The 19,301-nt window shown below is 48.0% G+C and overlaps 1 protein-coding gene across 1 annotated transcript in view; it reads left to right on the top strand.

Moving 5' to 3' along the window:
- The window catches only part of LOC144784221 (vomeronasal type-2 receptor 26-like), a 179,012-nt gene that overhangs the window by 36,592 nt on the left and 123,119 nt on the right, over nucleotides 1–19,301 (top strand). Inside the window, exons 2-3 of the mRNA XM_078662872.1 lie at nucleotides 7,243–7,332; nucleotides 7,562–8,380. Coding sequence (XP_078518998.1) covers nucleotides 7,243–7,332; nucleotides 7,562–8,380 — 909 coding nt within the window. The remainder of the gene's footprint in view (nucleotides 1–7,242; nucleotides 7,333–7,561; nucleotides 8,381–19,301) is intronic.

The raw sequence follows: 19,301 nt of genomic DNA, 5'->3' as shown, positions 1-19,301 counted from the left end.
TTCTCAGGTATGGTACCTCTCCAGGCGCGTAGGGCGTTACCTCAGCTCGTCAGCTGAAAAGCTCAAGGGAGCCGTGTTAAGTAAGGGGTCCGTAGGTCGCACGCTACTCCACCATTCCAGCGTGTATACCCCAAGAGCATCATGGTTAATGCAGTTTTCTTGAAAGCGGGTGCGCTTTTCAAAAGAATCGAAGTGTAATTGCAAGGTTGCAGGCCAACTCTGGACACCGGTGTTTCAGGATTATTGTCCTTCGGACCCCTTACTTAACACGGCTCCCTTGAGCTTTTCAGCTGACGAGCTGAGGTAACGCCCTACGCGCCTGGAGAGGTACCATACCTGAGAACACTTTGGCAGCCTGCACAGCAACCCCTGAAAACCGCCCTACACTCTGCTGATGAAGGACAATAATCCTGAAACACCGGTGTCCAGAGTTGGCCTGCAACCTTGCAATTACACTTCGATTCTTTTGAAAAGCGCACCCGCTTTCAAGAAAACTGCATTAACCATGATGCTCTTGGGGTATACACGCTGGAATGGTGGAGTAGCGTGCGACCTACGGACCCCTTACTTAACACGGCTCCCTTGAGCTTTTCAGCTGATGAGCTGAGGTAACGCCCTACGCGCCTGGAGAGGTACCATACCTGAGAACACTTTGGCAGCCTGCACAGCAACCCCTGAAAACCGCCCTACACTCTGCTGATGAAGGACAATAATCCTGAAACACCGGTGTCCAGAGTTGGCCTGCAACCTTGCAATTACACTTCGATTCTTTTGAAAAGCGCACCCGCTTTCAAGAAAACTGCATTAACCATGATGCTCTTGGGGTATACACGCTGGAATGGTGGAGTAGCGTGCGACCTACGGACCCCTTACTTAACACGGCTCCCTTGAGCTTTTCAGCTGACGAGCTGAGGTAACGCCCTACGCGCCTGGAGAGGTACCATACCTGAGAACACTTTGGCAGCCTGCACAGCAACCCCTGAAAACCGCCCTACACTCTGCTGATGAAGGACAATAATCCTGAAACACCGGTGTCCAGAGTTGGCCTGCAACCTTGCAATTACACTTCGATTCTTTTGAAAAGCGCACCCGCTTTCAAGAAAACTGCATTAACCATGATGCTCTTGGGGTATACACGCTGGAATGGTGGAGTAGCGTGCGACCTACGGACCCCTTATCAAATGTGAGGGAGTCCCACCCGCCTCTCCCATAAAACACCTGACAACAAAAAGTAAAACAGCAGTTTACGCAGTGGGGCGGATGTTACCCGGGTACACAAACTGAACCAACCCCCCGCTCAAACACCGCATGCAAATACTAATCCCACAACAGCTTATCTGTAATTACTTAAAAGCAAGGAGTGTGCAGAACAACTCTGTTTTTAGGGAAAGCAAGATATCGGTAGAGAGGCAAGTCTCCCAAGAACTGGCCGATGTCCAGGCCCCACATCACGAGTACCCAGAGGGGCATATTAATAAGCAACTCCAAAACCGAGAAGATAACTTAAATCAGGGTAACATGAGGTCATGTACATATCTCTTGCCACAGGGCCCAGTGAGCCATTAGAAACTGCTGCAACGAGACTAGAAACCATTGACTATAAGAGTAAGGTATTACAAAAAAAGGAGATATCACCAGGCACTCAGTCATTGTCATCCATAGTTCCAGCGTCAGCATTCGATAGTGAGGAGGCTTGTTGAGTGTTCGGACACTTGTTGGCCCTTTCCCATTCTCAGAGGGCCTTCTGAAGGGATTGCAGGTCTTGATATATACGCGGCTTCCCATCAAAGAGGACTTTCAGTCTGGCGGGATACAGCATAGCGTATTCGATGTGATGGTCCCGCAGTTTACATTTCATTGGAATGAACTGCCTCCTCGCCTCCTGTACTTTTAGGGTGAAGTTGGGAAACAGAGAAATGTTCGATTCTTCATACCGTGGGGGACCCAGCTCACGTGCCTTCCTCAGCGCAGCATCCCTGTCCCGATAGTTCAGGAGTTTTGCAATTATGGGGCGAGGCGGGGCTCCTGGCTGGGGTCGAGGGCCAAGCGAATGGTGCGCCCTCTCAACCACAAAGAGATGAGAGAATGTTTCTGCGCCTAGGAGGGAGGTCAGAAGGCGCTCCATTTATTGCTCCATGCCCCCTTTGGCAGTGGACTTCGCCAGGCCCATGATGCGCAGATTTCTGCGGAGCGACCGGGCCTCAAGATCCTAAGCTTTGTTTCGGAGGGCAATAAGGGCATGTTCCATCTGCTTCTGTGTTTCTCCTGCGTCCATCTGGGCCTCCTCCACCTCGTTATGCAGTGCTCCGCCATGTACAGGCACTCAGAGTGTTTGTCGAGGCGCTCGGAGACTCGGTCCATTTGGTATGCCAGCAAGTCTATCTTGGTGTCAATAGCAGTCAGGCCCTGTTGCATGTAGGTAATGATCTGTTTAATGTCCCCCACCGGGTCATCCGTCTCAGCGTCCGTTTGTGAAGGGGGGCCCCCTTCTGCTCCCTCCTCATTGTGCCTGGACTTGCGTTGCTTGAATTGGAGCTTAGGCTGGGTCCTATCAATTTTCCCCATGTCGCCAGGTGGAGCAGGTAGGTACTCGCTGCAATAGAGATATTAGGGACCCCAAGGCACCAGGGAAGTTCTCCACTCCATGGCCAGCCGCCCAGACCCAAAGTTAGAGGGGCAACTCAGGGTTCCAGTGTAGTCTGAGGCAAAGGCGGAAGAGGGACGACGGTGGTGTGGAGAGCAGTATCTGCGACAGCAGCAGCCACAAGGGAACCAATGCCAGTAAAGTCCGCCCACTATGGCTCAGTCAGCTCGAACAGTGTGAATTCCAGATACCACCGCACCCCCAGGTGGGCAGACGGTGAGGGCAGGCACCAGGAAGACCCCGAATCCACCCCAGGAGCTGTGAAGCAACCCGGCTCACAGCGCGAGGACCACATACCTTTCTGCAGGCACTCCAAGCTGGTATTCAAAATGGCCTCTCCTTCGGCTTCGGGAAAAAATGCAGGCTAGAAAGTCACAGAACAGGCGTAGCCAGGCCACAGGAAGCCCCAGCAGGCATTGAGGAGCTGCCGCGGCCCCCCACATTTGCCCCTCCGCGGCACCGCCGCCGATGTCACAGATGGAAGCACAGCCGCAGGGGTGCCCAGAGTGGCACCAGGGAGCGCGTCCCAGGGGTCAGGAGCACCAGGCAATCCCAAACTTTAGCCTGGGGATGTGCAGGCTGCACCACACCCAAATTACCGGGCTCTTGAAGGTCTCTGTAGACGGGCGCTCGGTCGCAGGCGAGTGCTAATTTTTGGATCGCTGTCAGCCAGGGGACAAGTCCCTACATCCGGTAAGTTGCTGCTGCCTAATTTATGACAGATTGTGAGGATAGGGTGGCGGTGTACAGCGGAACTCTAGCGGAATGCAGCCATCTTCCAGCCGGGCAAGCTCCGCCCCCCAACGACAGAATGTTTAACTCCTTAAATCAATTCCCTGTCACCTCCTAAAAACCCTCTCCACCCACAAACTATTGATGAAAACCAGACAAATTAGCCATTTTTTACCCCTAAACCCCCCTCCCTGTGCAGCCTACACCGCACCCCCCCCCTTGGAAAACCCTAACAAACTTCCCATGGCAAAAGCCCGATGAGTTACCCTTCAGCGTGCAGCGCACTTACATACACAACTATACACCCTCATACAAATTTGAAACATACACAAAGCAGTAAATCTTTATCTATAAAATATACCACATAACCTAGAGACCCATCTTACTGCTTCCAAAAGTGTGAACTCTTAATGATTCTCAGCCCCGAGTTGTTCAATGAAGCTATCGACCTCCTCAACAAACCGAAAGGAGTGCTTCTTATTATTCAACATCACTGCAAGCACCTAGCTTCCTTAGCGGCTCGATTCTTTTCCCCAGCTCCCACTGCCTATTAGCTGTTACTACTGACAGATCTGATCTTACTTCATTTCTTACTCCATCCACCTCCAACACTTTCTTCTTCAGAACTTTAGCTAGGATCTTTTCCTTCAAGCAATAAGTTAGGAAATTAACAAGAATTCTCCTAGGCTTAGATCTATTCGTATTTAACCTAAAAGGGTCTCTATGTATCCTCTGAATGTCTCTGGTAATTTCCTCCTCAGTCTCTTCCAGCTGAAGCTCACTTTTCAGCAACTGAACCACAAAGCTTATAATATCTTCTCCTTCCTTACCCTTGGGAACTTTTAAATAAGCGTGGGTGCAAAATCCGTCCCGCTCGCAGATTTTGTGGATTTTCGGCAATTTCACGATCCGCGAATCTCGCGAAATTGCCGAAAAATGTGCGCATCCGCTCGCGGGCGGATTTTAGGCAGTTGAGTAGAGGTATCGCACAAACCGGTGGCGTCTTCTTGGATAAATATGAAGGGCAGGGTTCATTCTGGCACGATGCTGCTGTTACAAAAATTAAACCTCAACAGGAAGCACTTACAGATATAAAAAAGCAGGTGCCCGAGTTGAAGCTCAAGTTCAGTTCCAAAAACAATCGTGAGCTTTGTCGAGGCTGGGCAGGTGTGCTTTCTCCCCATATCTACCGTTGAAAATTAGCTGTGATGCTGGATAGAGGCCTTTGCATCTTTCACTTTCACAAGCGCAATCCCCTTGCAGTTCCTGTGACCAGGAGGTTCTTTCTCCTCATCTGCTGCTGTGATCGGTCTCTGACCTTTAATACACACAAGAGGCATGTGAACTCGCATAGAAGCCCTGCCCGTTTGGCCCCGCCCACACACTAGCGGTGTGCACCGTATTCCCCCCATTTTCCCACTATTATGGACAGCTCACTCAAGGGACCCCTGCGCCCTTCGGCACGATGGCATAGTAACACACACATGGTCACTGGAGACAACTCTTCTAGCACTTTACGCAGATGTAGTGTAGGAAAAGCACTATACATTTACCCAACGAGGTAGCACTTACTGATTAGCCAGTAGACAGTGGGAAACAGTCTATTTGTGCAAATCCGCTAGTTTGCAAATTTTTTCGCGAACTCGCGGATTTATTTGCAATTTTGCGCGAATTTGCGGAAATTCGCCCATACTTACTTTTCAAACCTTCAAATTGTTCCTCCTTTGAAAGTTTTCTAATCTTTCCACTCTTTCCTTGTGCTCTCTCCCCCCAGCTCTTAGCCCTTTGATCTCTTTCCTGTTAGTCTGTATCTCCTCCTTTAGGTCCCTAACTTCGCCATCTACCGCCAATGTTCTGCCACTCAGGTCATCCATTTTTTTCTCTAACACCTCACATGCAGACCTGATGCCTTTCTGATTCAGCTCTGAAGTCTTGAATCTTCCTCGCATCTCAAGGGTAAGAGTTTTGAGCAATGTACCATTAGAAAGATCGCGACTCCCTGAGGCTGCTCCCTCTTCCCCTAGAGCCTCGTGCCCCAATCTATAGTCCTTCCTGGGCACTGACTCTCTTTGTATCTCGTCCGATACCTGCGATTTCCCTCCTTCCTCCGAAATCGACTCCGCTGGAGGATTAAAACTACCCTCTGGATCATTCAGACTAACTTCATCCCTTGTGGCTCCCACTACCTCCCCCATCTCAACAGACAGCACTTGAATTCGGTTTGGGCTTAAATGTGCAGACCAGTCTTCCAGATTTGTTATCCCCTCAGGGCTGCTCCACCTCCGGAATAATCACTATACTTCTGTTTTTGTTGAAGGTCCGCCACTGCTGCTGACATGGGATTAAAATGCCTTAAAACAAGTCCTAAGGGAAGGTGTCACCTTAATCTTACACTCCAAAGAATCCCCTCTTGCCAGTTTAGTAGGTACCTTGGTCACCTTACTGCACTATCGGCCCATGGGCTTCACCACCTTCACCTCCTCCTCCACCTTCTTTGCTGCCTGATTTTTTTCAGACCTAGTCGAAAGATCCATCAACTGCAGGAAATCCGCTGCCCCCCCTCTCGCCGCACTTTTCAGTGAATACCTTGAAGCACCAGTAAGTAGCCCTCCCTCCTAACCAACACTACATCCACTCTTTCTATTAGTCCCCTGCTGCTCGGCTGTTTGAAAAAAATGGGCAAACTGTACCTCAGCGTTTTTAGCACACAATGAATGCTCCACACCACTCCTACAAGCATGCTCCTCGCTGGCCCCACTAGGCCAACTGGCTCCTCGACTGCTACCTCCAAGGAGGACCCTGGCAGCAGCACAATGCCCCCTCCATAAATTCAGTGCTGCTCTCCCCCACAGGTGCTCCGCCGTGTCCCAGATTCTGCCTCCAGCCTTGATGCCTCGCTGATCCACACTTGGCTCCGGGAGCTCCCTACCTCCGTGGAAGCTCCCATAGCTCTCTGGAACGCTCAAAACCCCATAAGTTCTCGCTGAATCACAAATTTAGTACTCGGTTAATACCGCATAAACCGGCAACTGCCACCGCTTTCACCGCCGCTCGCCATCCGAATCGCATCAACTTCACCGCACGCCTTCAGGATCACCCGCAAACCTCCACTAGCCGGCCGCCATGTTTTCCCTTCAAGTGCAGTGGGGGCAAGAAGTTCTTGTGTAACTTCTCCACTCTACCTGAGTTCCGAGGTCATGGAGAGCTCTGTGTTGCTAGGAAGAACCTGCATAGGGGCAGTCCATGCGCCAATGCTTGAGGACAGATATGCCGTTGGCCTGCCAACGGCACGCCCGCTGGGTGCCCTGTACATGTGTCCAAAGCCCATCTCCCAATACATAGGGTGGCATACATGGTGTGCAAAATAAACTCCAACTACCATGATGGTATCTAGTGGGAGTGCTTCTGGCAGGGATAACAATAGATGCCCATTCGAAAATGCCTTGCTTCAGGCAAATGTGCAACAGTCTATCAGCAGCTGGTTATTTTAAGTAGCAACTGATTTTTAAATAAAAGTGGACTTGATCTAGCTCGTAATTTCCAAGTGCAGATTTTTAGTGACATGTGCAAGATTTCCAGCAATTCACTTAGCAGGGATTTTTAAGGCTGTATCCCTAACACAAGTAAAAACAGCAAACAGCACAATCAAACAAAAATGTTAAAAGGAAACAAGATGTGGATTAGTTTCTGCAGGGCGTCCATTTCACCGTGAGGAGGTAGAAGACATCTGGTACTGGAATGAGAAAGCACTTTGGAACTGAAGGGATTTGTTGTAGGCGCATAAACTGCAGCACTTCTGTGAAAAAGAACTTGAAACCTCCATTGCTATATAAAGTGTCTCATAGCTCATGTTTATGTTTCCTCAGGTCAGCTATGGTGCCATGGATCCAGTCTTCAACGACAGAAATCAGTTCTCATCCTTTTACAGCTTTGTCCCCTATCAGATCCATCGGCCAGTGATGCTCTTTAGTGGAGAGTGGTGCAATATGTCTAATATCTAATATTATCTGTTCCTCAGGTCAGCTATGGTGCCATGGATCCAATCTTCAATGACAGACATCAGTTCCCATCCTTTTACCGCACTGTTCCTAATGAGATCCACAAGCCACGCAACATCGGCCATTGATGCTCTTTAGTGGAGGGTGGTGCAATATGTCTAATAGCTCATGTCTATGTCTTCCTCAGGTCAGCTATGGTGCCATGGATCCAGTCTTCAGTGACAGACATCGCTTCCCATCCTTTTACCGCACTGTCCCCAATGAGATCCACGAGGCACGTGCCATCGCCCGGCTGCTCAAGCACTTTGGCTGGACCTGGGTTGGAATCCTTATTTCAGATGAGGAGAGCGGCAGGAGGGCTGGTGAGGAGCTGGAGAGAGAGATCAGCAACAGTGGGGGCTGTGTGGCCTTCTTACAAAGACTCCGCAAGTCCTGGGACATTGAGCAGGAACAGATTTCTAAAACAATCAGTGTTTCTTCTGTCAATGTGGTGATAGTTCACTGTTCAAAAGCTTACATGTATTCAGGCCTCCTAGATCAATTGCAAGGTCTGCCTACTCTAGTTTGGATCACTACTGCAGTCACATCACATCTGAAAGATTTTATAAATGGCCCTACTATGAATATTTTCAGTGGTGCACTGGAATTTTCCATTCCTAAGGGACAGATTACTGGACTGGCAGATTTCTTGTACAGTGTGAACCCTTTACATTTCTTAGACAATTCCATGGTTCTGTGGCTTTGGATTCTAACATTCGATTGTTCTCCAGATTTACTGAATACGACTTTTGCCTATAAATACGGCTTCCCTCATTGTACAGGGAGCGAGACAATGAGAGATGTGGAACCCCTTCTGTACGATGCTTACAATTTCTACATTACTTACAGTGTTCACACTGCGGTCTACGCCGTGGCTCACGCCTTACACAACATGATCTCATCCAAGGCCAGCTCAGGACATCCCTCAGGGAGAGAAAGTCTAGAGAAGGACTTCCAACCATGGCAGGTAGGAGAGTCACTTTCTAATTCTAAATATATATGTCAATCAAATATAATATGACACACATAGTGCACATTTGATGTCATTCCCCGAGAGGTAAACTCATTTCCTAATTAGGCATTTTGTACGGTGTTGATTGTCAGTATGAGTCACTTCTGAGCCCCTGTCCCAACTAGTAAGGATAGGTTTATAATTTAAAGACCGTTTGCATCTATTTATCAAGCCTTTGATGCAAACAATTCCAAAGGCTTGATTTGAGATTACTGTACAGTACAAACCTGCATTTGTGTTTTAAAATAGTCCTAAAGTAATGAATGCTAGTGCTTTGAGCTACTTTGAGCTACTTTGTTTGTATGAGGCAGCCCACCAATCCATGGATTTGGATTCAAATCACAATTTTTTGAGAATGATAAACACAACTTTTAACCCAAAATGTTTGCCTGCTCGAAGAAGGAGTAACGTTTAAGGAAACTTTTCATTTCTCAGACCTCTTTCAACTTTGCATGTGTGATGAACACTACAAATATAAACCTCAAAGAGTGTTCAACTTGGCAAAAGCACAGTGTTTTTTACAGGCAGAGTCTCCTTCCAATATACACTATACTTAACATTAAGCACACGCCCTCTCTAGTTTAAGAGCGTGTATATTGCACAATGCATCCTAAATTTTGGTACCACATGGGGAGAGAGGAACAGCACCAAATAGTTGTACCTTTGGTACAATTCTGCCCCCTACATTTAGCACAATACAACGTCGGTTGCTAAGAATACGCCTATAACATTTTATTCCTCAATATTGTTTATAATCTTTATATTTATTTTAATAATGTTGGTAATTTAGAGTCTTCTTTGGAACAGGAGAAGGGCATTGGTGCAAGCTCAACTCAGACAAGACATAGGTTGTCATCTTCAGGACCAAGCCCTCCTGTGGAGTGACACTTGGCAGTCCACCACACTCGGCCCCACACCCACCCCCTCCAACCACTCATCCAACCTCAGAATCACCCTAGACACCGAAGCTAACCATGAGGCAGCACATCAACACCGTCCCCTCCACTTGTTTCCACGCCCTCTGAGGGACCCCTGTCTCAACCAGGAAGACGGTCACCCAGGCCCTCATCACCAGCCGACTCGACTACGACAAGGCACTCTGACAGAACCACCAAACAGCTCCTAAACCACCTCCATATAGGCTAGAACTTGTCAGCAAGACTAATCCCTGATCTCCAACAGAAAAAACAGCATCACCCCCCACCTCAGCGCCCTCCCCAGGATGCCCATCCAGGAAGATGCCTCTTCAAACTCCTCACACACATCTACAGAGCCCACCTCAAGTCCGGACCCATGTACATCAACAACTGCCTGACATTCCACAAATCGACCATAGAGCTCTGATGCTCCTCTCTCATCTTCGCCCACATACCCAACATCTGTTGGAGATGCTGCGGTTGCCACTCCTTCTCCTACCTCACCACAAAGTCCTGGAACAACCTCCCACTCCACCTGCACTTCTCCTCAACTTCAGGAAACAGATCAAGACCTGACTCTTCAAATGCCACCACACTTTAACCAAGGCTCGCAGTACCCCAGTGCCTGGAGACCCCCCAGGGTAACAAGCCACACTCTACAAGACCCTCTGATTGATTGATTGATTGATTGATTGATTGATTGATTGATTGATTGATTGATTGATTGATTGAGGATCTTGCTTTCTAATATGCTTCTGCACACATTGCTGGGTGAAATGTGAAGTTGTGAGGTGTAGATGTGTTGAAAGAAGGAGTAAGATGCTGTCCTTGACAGGTGTCTCAGGCCTTTGTTCTAGTAGCTAATATGATAAAATCTATAACTTTGTAATAGATATTTGATTCTGCCAGTGATCGGCTTTCAAGGCGTCTTTCTTGTGATCTTGGTCCTGAAGGTTCAGGCATTCTAGGAACTTGCAGGCATATTACCAACAACTAGCGATAATTATCGCTATGTTGGCTTAGCGGCAATAATTTTATCGCCGTGTTGCGGTGATTTTTATCGCTTAGGAGCCTTGCTATTATCAAGGTTTATCTCCTAAGCAATAAAAATCGGCCGAAATGCATGAATATCGCTGTAAAGTCGGCGATATTCATGCATTACCGAGCTAATGCTCTTAGCCATGTTATCCACCTCCCATTGGATAACATGGTTAAGAACTGCTCAGGGCAGGTGTTAGCTTTTGGAGGTATTCATGCTTAGTGCGAATATCTCCAAAAGTTGGTAATAGGAGATAGCGATGGTAGCGACTGTTTCCAGTCGCTAACGTCTTGGCACGCCCACTTTGCATGTCATTAGTGATAAATATCACTGACATGCAAAGCGGGGCCCAAGATGGTCGCTATCTCCTACTAGCTGTTGCTAACTGGTGTTAGTGACAGCTTGGTAATAGGGAGATCATTTTATCTCCGCTTTCTTGGCTTTTAAAGCTAAAAAAAGCAGAGATAAATCCCTTGATAATATGCCCCTCGATTTATACAGTTCTGAGGTTGGTCAATGAGCTGTTTAAATAGACACAGCAGAAAACCCTTTTTCCGAAGCATGGATCCTTGCATGTTGACATCTGAGAACACAATATTGATGTGAGGATGACATGGGCTACAAAGCAGCGATCTGCTTTGGAAGTGCTTCCTAGGCTCTTATCTTTCTGAGACGTCGCTGGTGGAGTTCCAATTTAAACGTGTGCTATAGATTATATAGCAATAACCAAACTCGCTCATCTATTCACTGCAGTGGACAGCTAAAGGAGGCTAATGGGAGCTTGAGGTTAGCTGAGATGTTGCCTCCACATCCCTGGCGGAGTAACATCTGCCTGATTTGTCAATCCTGCCCATCTACCTGGCTGGTATCTCTAAGACTACAGTAGAGGGAGCCCATCAGCAGCTTCTCTGTAGGCTAAATGAATTGTTAAGCAGGTGCTATCTTGTTTCGAATCCTGCTCAGCATGGCAGTCTATATTAGATAAACAACCCAAAAGTGGGAGTTTGAGTAAAACAAACAGTCAACACCCTGATAAAGAGTGATAATTATTCCTGCACTTTGGGATTATTTTATGGATTTCCTACCTGGGACCATCATGCTTCCCATGGAGGCCAGAAAAAAGGAAATCTAATGCTTATAGCCTCAACCTAATGAAGGGTTCAAACACATATATGACAAGTCTAGAGGAGCCAGCTGAAGCTCCACTAGTAGAAACTCAGATGTTCGCTCACCCGTATACATGGTACCAAAACAGTAAATTTGGCAGATGAGTGAACTGGCAACTTATGGTTGTTTATTTGCTTCTCCAAACTTTAAATGGCACCCCTAGTTCACAAATATACTTATTAACTTGTTAGCCCACTCACCAGGACACTCATATTACTGCCCTCTATCCTTCCACATCGATTCACTCACTCTCCTAGATTCTCAATCATCTGATAACTCACTTACTTTCTTCTCACTGACTCACTTTGCTCTCTTGATTTGTTACCCACAATATGTCTAGAAATGAACCCTTCAGTCTGATCAAATCAGCTTATACTATGCCTGCAGCGTTTGAGACTTTGGAAGTCGAAAGAAGAGGAAACTTTCAAGTTATATTTCATCAGCATACTAGGAATCTTGATGTTATCTGTGAAAACAGTGCCAAGCAGTTCCACATAAAATTTGAAGATAACATTGGCCTGCATGGAAGACTGGGTACACAATGTGTGATAGGGTTCTTTTAAGATATGGAGGTACCCATGTGAAAAACCCTGTGTTGGGTGGAAAGATAGGAGGAGAACCAATGAAGGACACTGCTGGTGAATCCCATTCGATATTTCAGGATGTCAAAGGCAGCTAAGGAGTCTAACAATATCAGCAGGAGAGGTCATCTTCAAATGATGTTAATAGGGCATTGGCTCAATGTGTAAAGGAGCAGTGTTGGTGCTGCCATGTGATTTGAAACTAGGCTGGCACTCATGGTTGGTAATCCTCCCCTCCCTCCTCTAAGGCTTTTACATGATTCAAGACATTGCCCTTTCTGCCTGGTTTCCCCCATTTCTTTTAAACTAATGCTGCTGATTTTTAACAGTGCACACTAAGGCAGTGTATGTGCTATGGCTCTTAAAACATGATGAATTGTCTAAATCCTACTTGACATATGCAGCTTCCCAATAAACAAATGGCATGGGAAAGGTAAAATATTGTTCGTGGGCTGCAGCACAGCTTGTTGCATGCACTAATTTGCATCCTTTATAAGCATGGGCGTAAAATCCGTTCCGCTCGCGGAATTTGCGGATTTTCGGCAAATTCGCAATCCGCGATCTCTCGCGAATTTGCCAAAAATCCGTAAATTCGCAACGAATTTTTTTTGCTTGGTGATACAATTTTGCGGCGAGCGGCATTCACTTACCGTCATTCAGCGTTTGCAGAGTTGTTTTTCTCCATATTTTGCGTGTGCTCTGCCATTTTGGATCTTGCTGCGGGATCCCGCGGGAGTCTGGCGACCGCGATTACGTCATCGCGGCTTGCCACCTTGCACAGCACACATCGCGAGAGTTCACAATTGCGAACACGTAGATGCGGCGGGCAGCAACAATCTCGCACTCGCGAAATTGCAAAATTTGCAATTCTGCACAAGAAATCCACCAGCAAGCAGCATAAACCTTCTGGAAATTATGATTTTTATCAGAATAACTCCTCAGGTTGACATTTGCCTGCACTTTTTTTTGGAAGGAATCCATTTGGGGGGGGGGGAAGGAAGTGCCCCACAGTCTCCAACTTCCTGTTCCTGTTCAGCAGGCTCCTCCCAGTGCTTTCTTCATGTGCTGGTCACTTTCATTTGGACCTTGACCTGGAAGGATTACTTTTTGTGGATGCTGCTGGATATTTGGATTTGAGGCCTTTTTGACTTTCTTTGGGTCACTTTTGGATTAGAAATCAACTTTCACAAGTAAGTTTGTTTGGGGCATTACAGTTGCTGCAACTACAATTTTGGAACTTTTTCAGAACATTAAACAAAATATATTGTGGATAGCCACAGTATCCAGTAGGACCAGGGTTAGTTATGGGTGCATGATACAACTGTTTTGTTGAATTTAAACATCATTGAGGCCATGGATGGGCTAGGATTGTGCTTAATTTTTTGGGGCTGCTGTTGGGGCCTTTTGCCCAGGGGTAGTGAGTGGTGCATGGACTGAGTCTGCCTGTGGGGTCTTTTTAATGTAAACATCCTGGATGGCATTGGATTGTGGTGATTTTTGTGTGTTTTTCGTTTTTTTGGGGTGTACTGTTGATTTGGACTGGCCATGTGGGTGGTGGTGGTGGCCATCTTGAGTGCTGGTACAGGCAACATGTGCTTGGGGTGCAAGGGGCCATTTTGAAGAGAGGCAGTGTCTGAGGTCTGCACTTATTTTGCCTAGCTTTCATCCATTATGCCCAGGGGTAGTGAGTGGTGCATGGGCCTAGTCTTTCTGCGGGGTGTCTTCTTGAATTTAAACACCATTGAGGCCATGGATGGGCTGGGATTGTGCTGAATTTTGTGTTTTTAGTCTTTTTTTGGGGCTGCTGGTGTGGCCTTTTGCCCAGGGGTAGTGAGTGGTGCATGGGCCTAGTCTTCCTGTGGGGTGTCTTCTTGGATGTAAACACCATTGAGGCCATGGATGGGCTGGGATTGTGCTGAATTTTGTGGTTTTGGTCGATTTGTTTGGGGCTGCTGGTGGGGCCTTTTGCCCAGGGGTAGTGGTGCATGGACTGAGTCTGCCTGTGGGGTCTCACTCTCGTTAATGTAAACATCCTGGATGGCATTGGATTGTGGTGATTTTTGTGTGTTTTTCGTTTCTTTTTGGAGTGTACTGTTGATGTGGACTGGCCATGTGGGTGGTGGTGGTGGCCATCTTGAGTGCTGGTACAGGCAACATGTGCTTGGGGTTCAAGGGGCCATTTTGAAGAGAGGCAGTGTCTGAGGCCTGCACCCATTTTGCCGAGCTTTCATCCATTATGCCCAGGGGTAGTGAGTGGTGCATGGGCCTAGTCTTTCTGTGGGGTGTCTTCTTGAATTTAAACACCATTGAGGCCATGGATGGGCTGGGATTGTGCTGAATTTTGTGTTTTTTGTCGTTTTGTTGCGGCTGCTGGTGTGGCCTTTTGCCCAGGGGTAGTGAGTGGTGCATGGGCCTAGTCTTTCTGTGGGGTGTCTTCTTGAATTTAAACATCATTGAGGCCATGGATGGGCTGGGCTTGTGCTGAATTTTGTGGTTTTTGTCAATTTTTTTGGGGCTGCTGGTGGGGCCTTTTGCCCAGGTGTAGTGGTGCATGGACTGAGTCTGCCTGAGAATTCTCACTCTCTTTAATGTAAACATCCTGGATGGCATTGGATTGTGGTGATTTTTGTGTGTTTTTCGTTTCTTTTTGGGGTGTACTGTTGATGTGGACTGGCCATGTGGGTGGTGGTGGTGGCCATCTTGAGTGCTGGTACAGGCAACATGTGCTTGGGGTTCAAGGGGCCATTTTGAAGAGGGGCAGTGTCTGAGGCCTGCACCCATTTTGCCGAGCTTTCATCCATTATGCCCAGGGGTAGTGAGTGGTGCATGGGCCTAGTCTTTCTGTGGGGTGTCTTCTTGAATTTAAACACCATTGAGGCCATGGATGGGCTGGGATTGTGCTGAATTTTGTGTTTTTTGTCGTTTTTTGGGGCTGCTGGTGTGGCCTTTTGCCCAGGGGTAGTGAGTGGTGCAAGGGCCTAGTCTTTCTGTGGGGTGTCTTCTTGAATTTAAACATCATTGAGGCCATGGATGGGCTGGGATTGTGCTGAATTTTGTGTTTTTGTCGTTTTTTTGGGGCTGCTGGTGGGGCTTTTTGCCCAGGGGTAGTGAGTGGTGCATGGGCCTAGTCTTTCTGTGGGGTGTCTTCTTGAATTTAAACATCATTGAGGCCATGGATGGGCCTGGATTGTGGCTGAATTTTGTGTTTTTTGTCGTTTTTTTGCGGCTGCTGGTGGGGCCTTTTGCCCAGGGGTAGTGAGTGGTGCATGGGCATAGTCTTTCTGTGGGGTGTCTTCTTGAATTTAAACATCATTGAGGCCATGGATGGGCTGGGATTGTGCTGAATTTTGTGTCTTTTGTCGTTTTTTGGGGCTGCTGGTGTGGCCTTTTGCCCAGGGGTAGTGAGTGGTGCATGGGCCTAGTCTTTCTGTGGGGTGTCTTCTTGAATTTAAACATCATTGAGGCCATGGATGGGCTGGGATTGTGCTGAATTTTGTGTCTTTTGTGGTTTTTTGGGGCTGCTGGTGTGGCCTTTTGCCCAGGGGTAGTGAGTGGTGCATGGGCCTAGTCTTTCTGTTGGGTGTCTTCTTGAATTTAAACATCATTTAGGCCATGGATGGGCTGGGATTGTGCTGAATTTTGTGTTTTTTGACGTTTTTTGGGGCTGCTGGTGTGGCCTTTTGCCCAGGGGTAGTGAGTGGCGCATGGGCCTAGTCTTTCTGTGGGGTGTCTTCTTGAATTTAAACATCATTGAGGCCATGGATGGGCTGGGATTGTGCTGAATTTTGTGGTTTTGGTCGATTTGTTTGGGGCTGCTGGTGGGGCCTTTTGCCCAGGGGTAGTGGTGCATGGACTGAGTCTGCCTGTGGGGTCTCACTCTCTTTTATGTAAACATCCTGGATGGCATTGGATTGTGGTGATTTTTGTGTGTTTTTCGTTTCTTTTTGGAGTGTACTGTTGATGTGGACTGGCCCTGTGGGTGGTGGTGGTGGCCATCTTGAGTGCTGGTACAGGCAACATGTGCTTGGGGTTCAAGGGGCCATTTTGAAGAGAGGCAGTGTCTGAGGCCTGCACCCATTTTGCCGAGCTTTCATCCATTATGCCCAGGGGTAGTGAGTGGTGCATGGGCCTAGTCTTTCTGTGGGGTGTCTTCTTGAATTTAAACACCATTGAGGCCATGGATGGGCTGGGATTGTGCTGAATTTTGTGTTTTTTGTCGTTTTTTTGCGGCTGCTGGTGTGGCCTTTTGCCCAGGGGTAGTGAGTGGTGCATGGGCCTAGTCTTTCTGTGGGGTGTCTTCTTGAATTTAAACATCATTGAGGCCATGGATGGGCTGGGCTTGTGCTGAATTTTGTGGTTTTTGTCAATTTTTTTGGGGCTGCTGGTGGGGCCTTTTGCCCAGGTGTAGTGGTGCATGGACTGAGTCTGCCTGAGAATTCTCACTCTCTTTAATGTAAACATCCTGGATGGCATTGGATTGTGGTGATTTTTGTGTGTTTTTCGTTTCTTTTTGGGGTGTACTGTTGATGTGGACTGGCCATGTGGGTGGTGGTGGTGGCCATCTTGAGTGCTGGTACAGGCAACATGTGCTTGGGGTTCAAGGGGCCATTTTGAAGAGGGGCAGTGTCTGAGGCCTGCACCCATTTTGCCGAGCTTTCATCCATTATGCCCAGGGGTAGTGAGTGGTGCATGGGCCTTGTCTTTCGGTGGGGTGTCTTCTTGAATTTAAACACCATTGAGGCCATGGATGGGCTGGGATTGTGCTGAATTTTGTGTTTTTTGTCGTTTTTTGGGGCTGCTGGTGTGGCCTTTTGCCCAGGGGTAGTGAGTGGTGCAAGGGCCTAGTCTTTCTGTGGGGTGTCTTCTTGAATTTAAACATCATTGAGGCCATGGATGGGCTGGGATTGTGCTGAATTTTGTGTTTTTGACGGTTTTTTGGGGCTGCTGGTGGGGCTTTTTGCCCAGGGGTAGTGAGTGGTGCATGGGCCTAGTCTTTCTGTGGGGTGTCTTCTTGAATTTAAACATCATTGAGGCCATGGATGGGCCTGGATTGTGCTGAATTTTGTGTTTTTTGTCGTTTTTTTGCGGCTGCTGGTGGGGCCTTTTGCCCAGGGGTAGTGAGTGGTGCACGGGCATAGTCTTTCTGTGGGGTGTCTTCTTGAATTTAAACATCATTGAGGCCATGGATGGGCTGGGATTGTGCTGAATTTTGTGTCTTTTGTCGTTTTTTGGGGCTGCTGGTGTGGCCTTTTGCCCAGGGGTAGTGAGTGGTGCATGGGCCTAGTCTTTCTGTGGGGTGTCTTCTTGAATTTAAACATCATTGAGGCCAAGGATGGGCTGGGATTGTGCTGAATTTTGTGTCTTTTGTCGTTTTTTGGGGCTGCTGGTGTGGCCTTTTGCCCAGGGGTAGTGAGTGGTGCATGGGCCTAGTCTTTCTGTGGGGTGTCTTCTTGAATTTAAACATCATTGAGGCCATGGATGGGCTGGGATTGTGCTGAATTTTGTGTTTTTTGACGTTTTTTGGGGCTGCTGGTGTGGCCTTTTGCCCAGGGGTAGTGAGTGGCGCATGGGCCTAGTCTTTCTGTGGGGTGTCTTCTTGAATTTAAACATCATTGAGGCCATGGATGGGCTGGGATTGTGCTGAATTTTGTGTTTTTTGTCGTTTTTTTGCGGCTGCCGGTGGGGCCTTTTGCCCAGGGGTAGTGAGTGGTGCATGGGCCTAGTCTTTCTGTGGGGTGTCTTCTTGAATTTAAACACCATTGAGGCCATGGATGGGCTGGGATTGTGCTGATTTTTGTGTGTTTTTTTGACTTTTTGGGGTGTATAACTGATGTTCTTCTGTCTTCCATTGCTTGTAGGTGCACAAGAGAACCACCAGTGCCAGGAAGAAGTCCTGCTGCGGTGTGTGCAGCACAACGTCACGTGTGGCCACAGACAACTCTGCAACTTGTGCAACTGTGGCCTGCTGTTCAGAGTGACATCTGAAGGAGATGGCCCCCAAAAAAGTTGCCCGTAGCTCCTCTAGCAAGAAAGTTGCCAGTAAGGAGCAGAAAAAGCAAGTGGCGCCACTTACCAAGGAGACTGGTGTGATAACGACCGCCACATTTTTGGGGGAAAAAAAAGTACGCCTGCTGCAGCAGCGGGGTCTGCTGGGGACCAAGCTGGGAGCAGCACCTCCGCTCCATTGGGCTCAGTGCCACCACCACCACGCCAACTTAGGTCCAAGCCCTTGAGTGCTGCAGAGGCAGCCAATATAGTTGTTCAATCACCACCGACCAGTGATGTGGCTCATCGCAAGAAAGTAGCAGCAATGTCCCTCAATCAACACAGGTTGTTGTAACTCATCTGACGAGTGTTGAACAACCACAGCCGCAACAACAATCACATGTGCAAGTACAAGCCCAAGTACATGTGGAAGGAGAGGTGGTGCAAGGAGAGGAGCAAGCAGAGGTGCATGGAGGGGCACAACAAGTGGCCACAATAGTTGTTCCTCCAGAAGTAGGGGCACATCTGGAAATCGACAATCAAGCCGAGGTATCAATCGAGGAATCCACTCCTCCTGATGATCATTCATTGTCTTCCACATCCCCAGCAAGGAAAAGAGCAAGGGTGTTGGTGTCTACATCTTCTTCAAGCCCACCTCCTTCTGATGATATGGAACTTACTTGGGAACCAGCACCACTGCCGTCTGAGAGTTAGGTTGAGGAGGCACACCATGATCTGACAAAGGTAGCTAAGCGTAAAAGGAAGGTCGTCGAAACTCTCATAGTTATGGGGTGTGATGACGCTCAACAAGAAGTGGCGTATACTCCTGCTGCTGAAGACTCTCACGACGACGACGCAGTCATCATCACTAATGTCACTGAAGCCCCAGCGGGCATGCAGCAAACAGACATTTTGACCCTAGCCCGACAAGCTGCTGAGCGTGATGATGAAGTTGACGAGGAGGCAATGGGAACACCACAATCATTGATGTTAACTAGTACACCACAACCTACCGCTTCCATATTTCTTACTCACCAGAAGGGACCTCCATCCACCTCGACCTCAATTAGTGGTGGTGAAAGTGCACAACGTAGTAAAGTTTAGCAATACACATCCTCCATTTCATCTGGCATTAGCTGCACGACCACCACCAGTATCGCCTCCTCAGGCCCCCACAGACATTTCAA

This window comes from Lissotriton helveticus, chromosome 10 (genome assembly GCF_964261635.1).
Source record: "Lissotriton helveticus chromosome 10, aLisHel1.1, whole genome shotgun sequence".
In the NCBI taxonomy this organism is placed as follows: domain Eukaryota; kingdom Metazoa; phylum Chordata; class Amphibia; order Caudata; family Salamandridae; genus Lissotriton; species Lissotriton helveticus.
The sequence above is the reverse complement of the archived record's forward strand: the minus strand, read 5'-3'. Positions and strand labels throughout refer to the sequence as shown.